We start from the raw sequence: 17,057 nt of genomic DNA on the forward strand, positions 1-17,057 counted from the left end.
TTGATTAGCTGCTAAAAATGAGGTATATTTGAGTACGCCATGAGAATTTTTAGCAAAGAGAAGTCAGTGTGAGAAGTGGATCGTGTGGGATTTGAACCCATTACTGAAGTGTGACTAGAAGAGATCAGAAAGAGAAAAATAGACAAAGACATGTGTGAGGAGTCCATGACCACAACAGAGAGTGTGGTTGGGCCGGTAACTGGATGTAGTTGAGAGTAAACAGGGAAACTTATTAATAAAAAAAAACTCACATGACAGAGGTATTAACACTTCTACTGGTAATAAAAATGTAAATGATATGGGGAGTGATATTAATCATTCATAACTAATAGCACAATGTTATGATAGCGTGATGGGCAAGAAGCTGGAGGCAAGGGACCATTTGGAGGGAAGTCATTTGTGATTTATGAAAAAGTATAATAGGCTATGCCCCTAGGGCATAGCATCCCCACAGAAAAAATAATTTAAAACGTAATGATATTCTTCAGGGTTTCTTTTTTTTTCCTGTGATAAAAATGAAATCACTGTTATAACCTGTCTCCATCTGCGCTGGGCAGAAAGCTACCCTGGAGCCTAAGTCACACTGACACTTTGTGAACTTCCTCCACTTATTTCCTGGCTGATTGTTGCCATGGGTAGTTTTGTTTTCTGAGACTGGCTCTAACCCTAACACTAACCCTGGCTGGCCTGGAACTTGATACTTAGACCAAGTTGGTCTTGAACTCATAGATTCACCTGCTTCTGCCTCCCAAGTGCTGGGACTAAAGGCGTGTGCCATCACTGCCCAGCAGAGTTTCTTTCTTAATGTATGGAATACTGCCTCCAGCCTTCAAAGCTCTCATGATCCTGGTCATAGTAATGCACACCTTTAATTTCAGCACTCAGGAGGCAGAGGCAGGTGGATGTCTGTGAGTCTGAGGCCTGGTCTACAGAGCGAGTTCCAGGACAACCAGAACTGTTACACCGAGAAACCCTGTCTCAAAAAACAAAAGAAAGAAAGGAAGGAAGGAAGGAAGGGAGGAAGGAAGGAAGGAAGGAAGGAAGAGCGAGCCTCTGATCCTTCTATGCCGTCTCCATGGTGTGTGTGAATGTCCTGGCTGATGCTCTCACTAGCATCTACGATCCTGAGAAGAGAGGCAAACACCAGATCCTCATCAGGCCCTGTGCCAAAGTCATCGTTCAGCTCCTAACTGTGGCGATGAAGCACGGCTACCTCGGTGAATTTGAAATCACAGATGACCACAGAGCTAGGGAAGTCGTTGTGAGCCTCACAGGCAGGTTGAATAAATGTGGAGTGATAGGCTCTATAGCTGATGTGCAGCTCAAAGACCTAGGAAAATGGCGGAGCGATCTGCCCCCATCCGGTCAGTTTCCCTTTTTGTACTGACAGCCTCAGCCCGCATCATGGACCACGATGAAGCAAGGCGAAACACACAGGATTCCTTTTCTAGGGATGTGAAACACATGAGTAAAAATCCTCCATGGGGGAGCAGGGAGAAAGAGGGAGGGAGGAAGGAAGGAAGGAAGGAAGGAAGGAAGGAAGGAAGGAAGGAAGGAAGGAAGGACCACATGTGCTGAGACAGTCACCTGCTCTGCTTTACTTTTTTTTTTTTTTTTTTTGGTTTTTCGAGACAGGGTTTCTCTGTATTGTTTTGGAGGCTGTCGGTCCAGCCTGGCCTCGAACTCACAGAGATCCGCCTGCCTCTGCCTCCCAAGTGCTGGGATTAAAGGCGTGCGCCACCAACGCTCGGCTTGTCTCTGCTTTACAATCCAGGTCCTCTTCAGGTACCTCTCTCTCTGTGTCTGTCTGTCTGTCTGTCTGTCTGTCTCTCTCTCTCTCTCTCTGTCTCTCTGTCTCTCTCTCCCCCCCCACACACACACCCCATAAAAATGTCCAAAGGTGATTGCTCAAACTATGAAGGAGGCTCTACCATTCCTTGCCTGGCATTTCTTGGTAGTGACAAGGAAAATTCATGGTGAAGCACGGTGGCCCCTGCCTATGGTACTGCTGCTTGGGAAGTGGAGGTAGAGGTGGGAAAACCAGAAGTTCAAAGTCACCCTTGGCTATATAATGGGCTAGAGGTGAGCCTGGACTACATGAGACCCATTGTCTAAAAAAGAAAAGAAGAAAAGGAGCCCAAACCATCAGACTGCAGGACTGTACCGTAATACCGGAAATAGGAGAGGGATGTTTTGGTTTTGTTTGTGATGTGTACTTCGGTTGTCCTTGAACTCTTGGCACTTCTCTTGCCTCAGCTCCTGAATGCTAAATTATAGGCACGGCTGGAAGAAGGAACTGACAAGAGTTTGGGGGCAGATGGAAGAAAGATGGCTCAGCTGCTCTTCCAGAGAACCAAGGTTCAGTTCCCAGTACCACACGGCAGCTCATAACCATCTGACACCCTTACTGGCCTCTGCAGGCACAGCGCACAGGTGGTCCATAGACACATGCAGGCAAGACATTCATACACATAAGATGATCATTTTTTTTTAAAGAACTTAAGATGTTTTTCTGAGACAGAATGTTCTTCTCGGAAGGGAAAGGTGAAATTTGTTTTAATTTCCCAGATTTTGTTGTGTGTGTATGACTCCATTCACCAGGCTTCAGGGTTAATTTTGGGGGAGGCTCTGTTGACCTAACAAAGGGAAGCAGGAAAGCAGGCAGAGGAAATGCCAATGGAGCTCTCCTCATGGCGCTGTCCACAGCTGCGGGACCAAGTGGTCATGCATGGCGACACAGCCCGGTGCTGCTCCCTAGACACAGAAGGAAGCAGGAAGAGGCTACGGGAAAGGAGCGCGCTCGTGAGGACGGAGAAGAAGATTTCCCGGTGTTCCTTCAATAGCGCTCAGTCTGTCCAAGCTGAGCATGACTTGATGCGCTCTTGGTCTGCAGCGCGGTGCTAAGACGCCGATTCAAGAGTGTTAGGCCTGTCTACATGTCCCGGCACAATTCTGCTGTCAGGGCCGTGAGAAGCTGCCGGAGGTTACCAAGGCGTTACAGAACTTGATTTGCTACGTGTAGCTTCTTGATTTCTGAGTCATTCCTTTCAAAGATCTTGGCGTTCTGAGGTCAAGTAATCACGGTTGACTTTTTGTGATTCGCCTGTGGGCCCTTCGCTCAGGGAGGAGTGAGCAAACCTAGTTATCCGGTCTCTGTGGATACCTCCTTACAGTTCAGCTGTTCTATCGCCAGAACCTGGAGCGTAGCTTGCATTTTCCAGTTCTTCCTTCTCTAGTGTTTGTTTTTCAGTAAGACATTTAGCATAGGGAAGAGTCAAAATGGAAACAGGCCGAGGGAGCAATCTCAGAGGAGTTGGCAACGTAGATTCAAAACTGAAGACTTGCACTGGCCTTTACTGAGTCACCTTGTGGGTGACTTCTGTACTATTCTTTCTTCCTTTCCAAAAATAAAGAAATTATCTCTCGTTCCCATAAAGCAGCAATGAATGAGGAAATTAAGATAGCGATTACATTTATAATAAAATTTAAGAGACTTAAATACTTTTGAGTAATTCTGACCAAGGAAGATGAAAGACCTGTACATACAAAGCCATAAAATACGGGCTGAGAGATATCTCAGCAGTTAGGAGCACTTGTTCATCCAGAAGACCCAGGTTCAATTCCCAGCACCCATATGGTGGACCCACTCCAGTTCCAGGAAACCCAATCCAGTCTTCTGGCTTCCTTGAACTCAAGCACGCACATGGTACACATATATACACTCTAGCGCACATGCATTTACATAAAATAAACACATATTTAAAACTTAAAATACTAATGAAAGAAAATTTTAAAAACCTTAAGTCAATGTTCAAAGTAGGAAATCTCAACATGGTTAAGGTATGAAATGAACAACAGATTTGACATTTTCCCTAAGAAATTCCAACAACCTTCCCAGACCTTGTAGCCCAAGTCTGTAATGTCAACTCCCCAGGAGACTGAGGTGTATGGATTATGAGGACAAGGTCTGCCTGGGCTACAGAGTAACTTCAAGGCTAACCTGGGAAAGACTATCTTAAAAAGTAAAAGAATGAAATTTTTTTTTTTTTTGGTTTTTACGAGACATCTGTATTGTTTCGGAGGCTATTGGTCCATCCCGGCCTCGAACTCACAGAGATCCGCCTGCCTCTGTCTCCCGAGTGCTGGGATTAAAGGCGTGCGCCACCACCGCCCGGCAAGAATGAAACATTTTTTAAGGGCTAGAAATACATTCAGCAGTAGAATGCTTATCTAGCATGTGCAAGGTTCGGGGAGAGTCCCCAGAACTGAAAATTAATTAATGAAATCCAACAGCATCTTTCATAGAAACAGACAATCTTCAAATCCACATGGAATTATGAGGGACTCAGAGTAGCCAAATTGGGGGACTCACCCTTCTTAACGTCAGAGCTCTTACTATTAAAACACATGGAGAGGGGAGGTGTGGAGAAATGGCTCAACAGTTAAGAGCGCATGAGGTGACTGACAGCCACCCAGAACTCCAGGTCCAGGCTATCTGACACCCTCGACTGAACTCCAACACCAGGCATGCACACGGTACAAATACACACATGAAGGCAAACAGTGGTAAACACTTAAATAAAATACATTTCTTAAGCTGGGCGTTGGTGGCGCACACCTTTAATCCCAGCACTCGGGAGGCAGAGGCAGGCGGATCTCTGTGAGTTCCAGGCCAGCCTGGTCTACAGAGTGAGTTCCAGGACAGCCTCCAAAACAATACAGAGAAACCCTGTCTTGAAAAGCCAAAAATAAATAAATAAATCTCTAATAATTTTTTTGCCAAACAAAAAAAAAAGAAAGAAAGAAAGAAAGAAAGAAAGAACAAAACCCAAGTCATGGGGAGACACCAGAACTCAGAGCATGCAGCATGGGTCTTACAAAGTAAAGGTAACTAAGCCATGTAAAAGAATGTAGATTAATAGATATGGGTTAATTTAAGCAACGAGAGCCAGTTAGAAACAAGCCTAAGATATCTGCCAAGCTTTCATAATTAAAAATAGGTCTCTGTGTCGTGATTTAGGAGCTGGCTGGATAGACAAAAAGATCCACCTACATATGTGTATACATACATCTTTACCGTACGTGTATGTATAACTATACCATGACTACCTGGTACATAACTGTAATTCCAGCACTTGGCAGGTGGAGGCAAAGGCTACACAAACCATGTCTCAAAAAAAGTAACAGCAAAAAATTAACTTGTTCAAATCAAAGGATACTGTCAAGAAAGTGAAAAAAACTACAAAATTGGAGGAAATTTTATAAAACATGCATCTAGTAAGGCAGTAATATCAAGAGCATTTTTGTTTTTGTTTTTGGAGACAGGGTATCTCTGCGTAGCTTTGGAGGCTGTCCTAGAACTCCCTCTGTAAACCAGTCTGTCCTCAGACTCACAGAACTCTGCCTGCCTCTGCCTCCTGAGTGCTGAGACTAAAAATGTGTGCCACCACCCACAGCAAGAACTTTCAAACCTCAACAACAAACAACTGAAATCTGTGTTTGTAGCTCGATTGGTAGAGCTCCTGCCTAGCATCCACGGGGCCAAGTTTCATTCTCAACACTGAATATATTGGCTGGGGTTGTGCCTGTAATCCCAGCATGTGGTAGACAGAAACAAGAAGCCCAGAGTTCAAGGATGAGACCCTGTCTCAAAAACAAAACAAGAAGAAAAGTTAACTATATATCTAACAAAACACATGCAGAATCTATATGATGAAAAATTAACGTTAAAGGAATAAGTGAAAGGCAACTCAACTCTTAGGCATACCGTGTTCGTGGATTAGAAGACTCAATGTGGCAAGGACTTCTTCTTTTTCTTCCTCTAAATTTGTCTTTAAGTCCTCTTGCTTCATCACAGCAGGAGCTGAGTATCGTAGAGTCCTTAGCCTGGCCAGAGAGTGACAATGGCAGGATTTCCACAGCATCTGTGACCTGAGTTCCACAGCTCAGTCTCTTTATCGGGCTTCTGCAGGAAGCTCCTCTGGCTGGAGAGTTAAGTGAGATTTGTTCAGATTCTAAAATGAATGGAAATACAGATCTCGTGGGTAATAATAGTTTCTTCTGGTTGTTAGCAGTAATTCCTCAGACAGTTACATGCCACTAGAAGATGAGACACTAGAATGAACTGTGGCTCTGGTATTTATGACAGAGAAAAATTTACAAAAGCAGATTTATCCAAAGGGAGAAACCAATGACTGTTTGGATTGGTACAAAACGCCAAGATATTGTGAGCAGTTAGCTAATGATATTCTTGTAAACAGAGCTTTTTTCTCTAAATATTGTTCTTGATTTTAAAATATCTCATGAAGTTTCTCTGCAGACATAAGTTTATTCTAAAATTTGAGTGGAAGTTGGAAGGCCTTAGAGAGCCGAGATTTCGTCAGTGTGTGATACTAGAGATAGAGTCCAGGACCTCCCACATGCTAGACAAGGGAGCTACTATTGAGTCAGCTACACTCAAATCATCATGCAAGATAGTTCTTGAAAAATACTGCCCAGTACTTAGGTGGACTACTCCAGTTATCAAGATGGTGCAGGAACAGAAATGTAGCTCAACTGGTAGAGTGTTTGCTTAGTGTATACAAAGCCTGGGAGTAGCATGCCTACAATCCCAGCACTTGGGAGGTAGGGGCAAGGAGATCAGGAGTTCAAGGAAATCTTTGGCCACATAATAAGTTCTGAGCCAACCTAGGCTACATGAGATCCTGTCTAAAAGCAAAAGACACCAGGCAGTGCAATACTAGCAGGAGAGTGGATATATACTTCAATGAAACATAAATATGCTCCAAATATGTCCAGTTAGTTTTAAATTGTTTACATTTATCGAAATCTCAGTGTGTACATGCGTGTATGTACACGCACTTGCACTCATGCCACAGCGTATATGGAAGACAGAGAACAATTTTCGGGAGTCTGTTCTCTCCTTCCACCACCTGGGTTCCCGCCATCAAGCTCAGGTTGTCAGTCTTGGCAGCAAGTACGGTTTTACCTGATCACCTAGCTCAATGGCCCCTGCAGTTAGTGTTTTTGTTTGATTCTTGGTTTTGAGACAAGGTCTCACTATGCAGCCCTGGCTGGCCTGGAATTCACTATGTAGACCAGGTTGGCTTTCAGCTTATGGAGGTCCTCCTGCATCTGTCTCCAGAGCGCTGGGTTTAAAGTGTACATCACCACATCTGGCCAGTCTCTGGTTAATATATATATAAAAAAGACATGAACCTTTATATCTTTATTTTATGTGTATAGATGTTTTACATGGTGCCTGGAGAGGTCAGAAGAGCTGTGAGACATCATGCGGGTTCTGGGAATCAAACCTGGGTCCTCTGGAAGAGCAGCCGCTTCTCTTAAGCGCCCACCCATCATCTCTCCAGCTCTCTGGTTAGTTTTTTGATGAGGTAGCAAAAGCAGTGGTGGAAGGAGAAGCTTACCAATAAATGGTGCTATGGCAATTAGGTACCTATAGATCAAAGGAAAAGAAGCTGGGACTAGCCGTTATAGCTCAAACAAACACTAATTCCAAAAGAACCAAGGACTTAAATGAAAATTTAAAACCACAAAACTTTTCAAGATTTATTTATTTGTATGTATATGTGTGTGCATACGTATGCATGTGTATATGTGTGCATGTGTATATTTGTATATGTGTGTATGTGTGTATGTGCATGTGTGTGTGTGTGTGTATGTGTATGTTTGTGTATGCGTGTATGTGTGTCTTTGTGCATGTGTATGGGTGTGTGCCTGCCTGAGTTTATGTGCATCACATGCATGCAGGTGCCCACAGAGGCCAAACGGTGTTGGATCTCCTGGAACTGGAGTTACAGGCGATTTTGAGATTTTTTGTGGGTTCTGGGAATGAAACCTTGTCTTCTGCAGCAGAAGTAAGCACTCTTTCAAATGCTAAGCCAGCTCTCTTGCAAAACTTTTAAAAGGATATAAAGGAAAATATTTAGGACTTTTACTGGAGGAATTCTTTTTTTTGTTTTTTAATTGAAAATAGATTTGCTTTTTATATAACATATTCTGATTATGGTTTCTCCTCCCCAAACTTCTCTGAGACCCTCCCCACTGCCCCACCCTCCCAAATCCATACCCTTTCTTTCGAACTCTTCTCCCCCTCACTAGAAAACAAACGGGCAGCTGGGTGTTGGTGGCGCACGCCTTTAATCCCAGCACTCAGGAGGCAGAGGCAGGTGGATCTCTGTGAGTTTGAGGCTAGCCTGGTCTACAGAGCAAGTTCCAGAACAGGCTCCAAAGCTACAGAGAAACCCTGTCTTGAAAAGCAAACAACAAAAAAAAAAAAAAAAAAGAAAGAAAGAGAAAAAGAAAAAGAAGACAAAAAAGCATGTAAAAGAAAGTAAGGTAAAAGCAAACAAATTTGAATAGGACAAAACAAACGCATGGGGGGGCAAAGAAAGAGCATATTGGCACAGAAGCACACACATTAGCACACACAGAACACATAGAAATTCCATGACGTCACAAAACCAGAAACCATAATATATAGCAAATGACCTGTAGGTGAGGGGAAATCCCCAAACAAGCATTATGAGACAAAAAAAAATTCCGAAAATACCATTGCGTTCATTTGCGTTGGCTATCTGCTGCAGGTTCTGGGTCCTGGCCTTAAGCGTTGAGCGTGGTTTAAAGGGTGGCTGGAAAGATGACTCAGTGGTTAAGAGCACTGGCTGTTCTTCCAGAGGTCCCAGGTTCAATTCCTGACACCCACATGGCGGCTCACAACTGTCTATATCTCCAAGATCTGACACTCTCACACAGACACGCATGCAGGCAAAACAGCAATGCACACAAAATAAAAACAAATTATTGAAAAAAAGAGTGGTTTGTATACCTAGTGAGATTCCATTGGTGAAAACCAAGTTTTCTCTTTTGAGTGATTATCAATTGGACATAGCTTCTGGGTCAGGGATGGGGACCTCTCACCTTTGGAACTTCATCTGGCTTAGACCTGTGTAGGCTACATGTATGCTGCCACACATAGTCACTGTGAATTCCTAAGTACACCAGTCTTGTTGGGTCTAGAAGGCCTTGTTTCCTTGGTCTCTTCCATCCCTACTGGCCCTTACAGTTTTCCTGCTAGGCAGAGTCAGAAGACAGAATGCTGATATTGGTAAGTGACTGATAAATTAAAACTTTTTTACTCTGCAAAAGACATTTCAAAAGAATGAAAAGAGGGGCTAGAGAGATGGTTCATTAGTTAAGAACATGTACAAGACCCAAGTTCAATTCTCAGCACCAATGTTGAGTGACTCCCAACTGCTTGTAAACATAGCTCCAGAGGGATGTGACTCTTCTGGCCTCTATGGACAGCAGCACAGCACAGACGGACAGACAGACAGACAGACAGACAGACAGACAGACAGACACACACACACACACACACACACACACACACACCATTAAAAACAACTAAACCAGGCATGGTGACACATGCTTTTAATAACAGCACTTTGAGGGCAGAGGCAGACAGATCTCTGAATTTGAGGCCAGTTGGGTCTACAGAGAGAGTTCCAAGACAGCCAGGATTACACAGAGAAACCTTGTCTTGAAAAAGCAAACAATCAAACAAAACAAAGGCAAAAGACTTGAAAATGACATTTAAAAAGTTCAACAGTTCTAAAACAGAGGTGGCATACACATGTAATCCCAGGACTCAAGACGTAGAGGCAGGAAGATCGTTCAAGGTTATCCTTGGGCATGTATTAAATTCAAGGAGGCTAGTTTGATACATGGGACTTTATCACAAAGCAAAACCACAACAAAATGAAACAATTCAATTACAAATTCAATGAACCAACGAGATGCACAGGTAACTCATCAAGGGGGTAAATAATCAGCTGGGTATAGAGGTGAGCTCTGTGGTCCATATTATGTGGGAGGCTGAGGAAGATGACTTCCTTCAAATTTAAAAGTAGCCTGACCAACACAGCAAGATCCTAATGGGGTAGGGGAATGAGAGGAGAAAGAAGTGGGAGAAAAGAAAAGAAGAGGAGGGAGGGGAGAGAGAAAGAACATTTAGACGGCAGATTAACAAAAATTCAGCATCAGTAGCCATTAGAGAAACGCAAATTAAATGCAAATTTGCATAATAAAAATGTGTAGAATGTCTGTTTTGCATATATGAGGCTCTGGGTTTCCCAGACACACACACACACACACACACACACACACACACACACACACACATCATGTTTAACACTAAATGCTAGCAAAGCTGCAGAGAAACTGGGTCACTCACATTGTTGGTGAATACAAAATGATACCATTTGCAAAACTGTCTGTTCCCGAAATCAAACAACAAATAACCCAAACAAACAAAGTGAATATATACATACATACATATACATATATATATATATGGCATTTATCCAAGACATATGAAGGTTCATTTTCATGCAGGAACTTGTATACAAATGTTCATAGCAATTTTATTTGTAATAGCGCCAAATTGGAAACCATCCAAATATCCTGTAATGGATGAGTGGATAAATGAGCTGGGATTTGTCTGTCCTCATAATGAGAAAGTATTCTGAATTTAAAAGGACAATGTTACTGATACAAGTAACAGCTTGGATGGATGGTAAAGGAATTATATAGGGTGGATAAAAAAGCAAGTTTCACAAGGATAACTCCTGGCTTGCTCCATTTCTGTATCACTCGTGGTGTAGCATAATTATAGAGATGGAGAACAGATTAGTGGTTGCCAGGGGTTAGTGATGGTAGGGAGAGATGGGTGTGGCCACAGAAGGGAAACACCAGTGTGCCTTGTATGATGACACAGTTGAGGTTGGGTTTTTTTTTTTTCCGTTTTCTTGCCTTCTAGTGCTGAAGTCATACTCAGGGTACCTACATACTAGGCAAGTGGTTTACCACTGAACTATGCTATCAATCTCATGATTATTTTTGTCTTTTAATTTAAAACAATGTTTTGGTGGCTGGAGAGATGGCTTCGTGGTTAAGAGAACTTCCTGTCTGTCCTTCTAGAAGACCTGAGTTTGGCTCCCAGAACCCATATCATGTGGCTCATGACTGCCAGTAACTCCAACTCCAGGAGATTCAATGAGCTCCTCTGGCTTCCATGGGTACCCACAAACACACGGCAGACACAAAATCATCTTCAGCTACATAGTGAGTTTGAGGCTAGCCTGGGCTACATGAGACCTCAACAAACAAAATAAACAAAAGAGCAAAAAGAAATAGCAAATCTCCTCTGTGCTAAGTCTGGCGTGGCTATCCTGACAAAGGGTTTAGCTAAGTGAATGGACCAGTCCAGAGGGGCAGGTAAACACGAGTATTGACTCAGCAAACAGGACATGCCAGGTGCCTTTCGGAGTGCTCGGGAGAGAACATGACAAGCTTCTGCCCTTTTAAGCTTATGCTCAACTAGAGAAGATGGATGTTTTCAAATATGTGTTATAGCTCACATACTCTACATACCATAAAGCTGTAGATGGATCCTTTGAACAAGAGTGAAGGCTAAGAGAACATGGAAGGGGTACAATTCTTGACGAGGCTTCTGGACGAAATGCTTGTGATCCGAGCATGTGGCATGCTGAGGCAGGAGGAAAACTGTGAGTTTGAAGCTGGCCTAGCTTCTGTTAGCAAATACCAGGCCAGCCATAGTGAGATCCTGCCTCCAAAAAAGAAAAGGAGAGAAAGAAGGAAGGGGGAGAGAGAGAGAGAGAGAGAGAGAGAGAGAGAGAGAGAGAGAGAGAGAGAGAGAGAGAGAGGGAGGGAGGAGAGAGAGAGAGAGAGAGAGAGAGAGAGAGAGAGAGAGAGAGAGAGAGAGAGAGAGAGAGAGAGAGAGAGAGGGAAATCTGAGAGAACCCCTTTGCTTGTTGATTTGTTAATTCATTGTCTCTACATCTTCCTGGTCAGCCAGTGTATCTAGCCGCTGTTGCCGCCACCAATGCTACATTTCTTTCCTGGTGTCAGAACCCAGCTTCTTTGGGCCTCCAACATGGCCTGAAGACCAATGGCTCCGCAGGAACCCACCAGACCTTCAGCGCTAGACTGAGACAGCCGGAGCTTGCAGCCCCGTGGCCTGAGCAACCGCTGAGTTCTCAGCCTCTCCAGGGTGAGACAGGCTTTGCTGAACTACCCAGGCTGTACTGAACTCCTGATATGCTCTTTGCTAAGATTTGCTGGGATTACGGGTGTGTGTCATCATGCTTTGTTAGATTTTAATTTCTTCGCAAATTGCTTCCCTTCAGTAATTTCATTTTAATACATGCAATTTGCCAGTGAATGTCTTAAGTGTCCTTTTCCCTTACTGTGATAAAATATGCAGACAAGAACAACTTGAAGGAGAAAGGGTTTATGTGGTTTACAGTTCCAGGTCCATCTTATCAGTCACAGCAGGAAAGCAAATGTGGGAGCCTGAAGGGACCGGTCACCGTTCACCCACAGTCCAGAGTGGCCAGCAACGAATGCATGCATGCTAGCACCCACTCATGCTCTCCTCTTCATTCAGTCCAGGGTCCAGCAGGTAAAATGGTGCCATCCATAGTGTGTGGGGTTTCCTACATAAACCAACTCAATTAAAATCCTCACAGGTATGCCTACAGGCCAACCTAACCTAGACAGTTTCTCGCTGGGACTCCTTTCCCAAGCGACTCTATATTGTGTCAAGTCGATAACCAAAACTAACCTTCACGATAGGGCACAGATTTCACACCATTTTTCCATTCTCCCTGGCTCTCATCAGCTCTTCTGGGAATATGCCTTCGCTTAGTGTCTTTCTGAAACTCCAGCTATGAAAAGGCAGCTAAGTAAAGTCCTGGAACACGACAATGTTAACCCTGTGTTCCTCAGAAAGAACTTCAAACTGAGCAGTTAAATGGAAGGAAGCAATTTTTTAAGGGAAACTACATGACAGTTAAGCCATTGGCCTTCTATCTCATGATAAATGTTCATGGTAAGTTTTCTTGTACTTTTATGCTAGACACAATAATTAACCCTGAAATTTTACACATCCTAAATACCCATCACACACAGCCAGCCGTGTTACCCCACAAGGGAATTTGTCAATGGGTGTGGTTAGCGGCTGAGATACCTGAGACCAGAGAATGGACTAGGTTATATACATGGGCGCAGGCTAATTAAAATTACACGAGTCTTTAAAAATAGACAACTTCTCTTAGCTCCAGAAGCAGAGAGGACAATGTAAAGACCAAACCCGACACTGCTGACTCTGAGGATGGAGGAAGGGACTACCAGCCAACAATGCAGCTGGTCCAGGGGTCGAGATTCCAGAAAGGACGGTAGCCCTGTTGACACCTTGATTTCTGCCCAGTGAAGCCCATATCAGACTTCCCCCCCGCCCCGAAACCGCAAGGCCGTAACTTTGGTCGTCTTTGCATTAAGTTCATGGAAAAGTCTTGGAGCAACTGTTGAAAATGAACACAATCCTTTTATTTGTTTCTAGTTGTTGTTGGTTTTTTTTGTTGTTGTTGTTTGTTTGCTTGGTTTTTTGTTTTGTTTATAGCAAGAGGAGACAGTTGAGCTCCCTTGAGCAAAGGAAACAGGTCTTCTGTGAGCACACAGGGCACCTCGGGAACCCAAGGCAGAAAAGCAGGAGAGATACAGAGAGGCAGCTTGGAGGTAAGCTACTCCAGAGGCTCCTTCCTCAGCCTTCCCCTCAGCCTCCCCATCCATGTTCACTCAGCTTCCTTTTTATTCCTCCCTCTTGGTAAACACACATTCTCTGCCACTTAGTCCTTGAATAGCTTCAACTTCCCTATTGGACTAGAATCTCATTCTCAAAGCCAAAGTCCCAGGAGAAGACATTGACTCTGGGACTCTTTATACAAGGTACCTGATATGGGTTAAACTGTGTCCTCCTTGAAAAGACATACTACCTCCCCAAACTCAGAGTGTGACCTTTCTTGGAGGGGGTCATTGCAGATGTAATGAGGACACATCAGAGAGCAGAGCCTTAGTTCAAAGACTATGGTCCATGCAAGGGACGGGAAACTGGGACACAAGACAGACGCGGATGAGGAGGGTCAGGAGGAGAGGAGTGGTTGCTATGACGCTATCTTGAGCCAAGGAATGCCAGGGCTACGAGCAACTGGAATAGGCAAGCAGGTTCTTACCTTAGAAGCTTCAGATGAACATGACCCAGGCAAACCTCACTTTCAGACTTCTGGCCTCCAAGGTAGGCTAGGAAGCAACAGTTTCTGTGCTTAAAGTGATGTGAGTTTTGGTTGTGGCAGACTTATAAAATCAGTGCAGTGTCCAGTATGATCCAGTCCTTTGTGCCCAGAGGACCAGGCATTTATTTATTCATTCTCTCTCTCTCTCTCTCTCTCTCTCTCTCTCTCTCTCTCTCTCTCTCTCTCTCTCTCTCTGTCTCTCTCTCCTCTCTTCTCTCTTTCTGAGATGGGGTTTCTCTGTAGCTTTGGAGCCTGCCCTGGAACTCGCTCCGTAGACCAGGCTGGCCTTGAACTCACAGAGATCCTCCTGCCTTTGCCTCCCGAGTGCTGGAATTAAAGGCATGCACCACTATCCCTGGGTCAGGACCAGGTCTTAGAGTACAATTGCAACACTTCAGGACTCACCCGTGGAAAGAGGAATCACAGTGTGTGGGGCAGATACCCTGAAATGCTATCCATCTAGTCTTCTAGACCTGGGACAAATGCAGTCTCTCCACTCTCCTCTTTCTTCTTTTCTGGTTTCCCTTTAAACTATTTAGTTCTTTTACCTTCTGGAATGTACTGTGCTGTGTGGTATAAGATACAAATCAGGGGCTGGAGAGATGGCTCAGTGGTTAAGACTACTGATTGCTCTTCCAGGGGACCAGGGTTCAATTCCCAGCACCCACATAGCAGTTCACAACTGTCTATAATTCCAGTTCCAGGGGACCCAACACCCATGGCAAAACACCAATGCACATAAAATAAATTTTAAAAATGTAAGTTGTTTGTCTTCCATACTGCAATCCATTTATCTAATGGATTTAGATTAATGGACTTTTTTTTTTTTTTTTTTTTTGGTTTTTCGAGACAGGGTTTCTCTGTGGCTTTGGAGGCTGTCCTGGAACTAGCTCTTGTAGACCAGGATGGTCTCAAACTCACAAAGATCCGCCTGTCTCTGCCTCCCAAGTGCTGGGATTAAAGGCGTGCGCCACCAACGCCCGGCCATCTAATGACTTTTATTAGTGTTTCTCTGTCTAATGACTTCTATTAGTGCTCCTCTGTCTAATGACTTCTGTTAGTGCTCCTCTGTCTAATGACTTGTTAGTGCTCCTCTGTCTAATGACTTCTGTTAGTGCTCCTCTAATGACTTCTGTTAGTGCTCCTCCTATTGCCATGTTACATTTCCTGTATTAAATGGATCGTTGATGTTGGAAAATTATTTTTGTGATCTCTAGGCTCTGTTCCTCGAGTTGGCTCCTGTCACGGAATGATAAATCTCTGTAGGTTTGCAGGTTTTTTTTGGAGGGTGGGTTGGGGTGGAGTGAGGGGTTGATCCTAGGATTTCATGACTGCTGCCAAGAGCTCTACCCCTGAGCTACATCCTCCAGCAACTCTTCAAGCTCCCCCTTGTTTTATGCCTTGTCCAAATGCTTTATCTATAGCAACCTAAAATATTCACTTCCTATAAGCATACTCTGGAGAGAATGGGTGTGTTTATAAAAAGGTTCTGAGTTTTTTAAAAGCACACTAGATCTTCTGGTGGAAGCAGCTGGGCTGCACCCCTCCCCTTTTCCTTTGTGAAAGTCGGTTATGTTGCTCAGGCTAGTCTTGAACTCCTGGCTTCTTGACTAGCTGAGGCTCCAGCCTGTTCATCTTTTTGAGACCGACCCTGGTCCTATTCACACATCTGGCTTTATGACGAGTTAAAATATAAGGAAGCCTGCATACCCACCTTCATAGTTAAGTGTGTACACACAGGAAGCATTCAGTCCATGTCGGGTGATAGTTAGAGATGACCAGAGAATTCCTACCTCATTCTTGCCAGCAGCCAACTCTGTTCATCCTCTGCCTCATAAGACTAGAAAAGGGATTTACGACAGACTAAACAATGGCCAACCCCAACATGTCTGTCTGAAGGCCAACAGTGTTGATATATCACACTCTACATGGTGAAGGGGACTTTGGAGATGTGGTTGAATTAAGGATTTTAACTTCTTTACATTTGTTACCTTACTTTTTTATTTTATGTACTTCACTCATCTTTGGGTTCTTTTAATTTTTTTATTATTTTTTATTTTCCAGTTTAAATTTAGATAAGAAACAAGGTTGCTTCACAAGGCAGTTCCAGGTCCCTCTCCCTTTCCCTCCCCTCCTCCTGTGCCCTCCCCCAACCCCTCCCCCTTATCCCCTCATTCCCCCAGAGAGGGTGAGGCCCTCCATGGGGGTGTCCATAGTCTGTCATTTCATATAGGGCAGGGCCTAGACCCTTCCCCAAGAGTTCAGGATGAGAGTGCACCTCACATTGTTCTATGGGAGTCCAAAGTCCGTGTGTATACTTGGGATGGGTACTGATCTGCTGCCCAAGGCTCAATAGATTACCTAGGCCTCCTCACTGACACCCAGATTCAGGGGGTCTTGATCAGTCCCATGCTGGATTCCCAGGCTGATGCCTGGGGGGTTCTTTTAATTTTTACTTTAAAAAGTGATTTATTTTAGTCGGGCATTGGTGGCACATGCCTTTCATCCCAGCACTCGGGAGGCTGAGGCAGGCAGATTTCTGTAAATTCCAGGCCAGCCTGGTCTACAGAGCAAGTGCCAGGATAGGCTCTAAAGTTACATAAAGAAACCCTGAATTAAAAAAAAAAGGGAGCCGGGCGTTGGTGGCGCACGCCTTTAATCCCAGCACTCGGGAGGCAGAGGCAGGCAGATCTCTGTGAGTTCGAGACCAGCCTGGACTACCAAGCAAGTTCCAGGACAGCCTCCAAAGCCACAGAGAAACCCTGTCTCAAAAAACCAAAAAAGAAAAGGATTTATTTTATTTTATATGTGTTGGTGTTTTGCTAGCTACATGTCTGTGTGAGGGTTTGGATCCCCTGGAACCAGAGTTACAGACAGTTGTGA

The 17,057-nt window shown here is 44.1% G+C and overlaps 1 protein-coding gene across 1 annotated transcript; it reads left to right on the forward strand.

Annotated features, from left to right (window-relative positions):
• The first annotated feature begins 1,075 nt into the window (after positions 1 to 1,075).
• On the forward strand, positions 1,076 to 1,387 carry LOC121132971 (40S ribosomal protein S15a-like). The gene has a single exon (XM_040728471.1). The coding sequence runs from the start codon at positions 1,076 to 1,078 to the stop codon at positions 1,385 to 1,387; it is 312 nt and encodes a 103-aa protein (XP_040584405.1).
• The last annotated feature ends 15,670 nt before the right edge of the window (positions 1,388 to 17,057 follow it).

This window comes from Mesocricetus auratus, unplaced genomic scaffold (assembly GCF_017639785.1).
Source record: "Mesocricetus auratus isolate SY011 unplaced genomic scaffold, BCM_Maur_2.0 Super-Scaffold_100019, whole genome shotgun sequence".
NCBI lineage: Eukaryota > Metazoa > Chordata > Mammalia > Rodentia > Cricetidae > Mesocricetus > Mesocricetus auratus.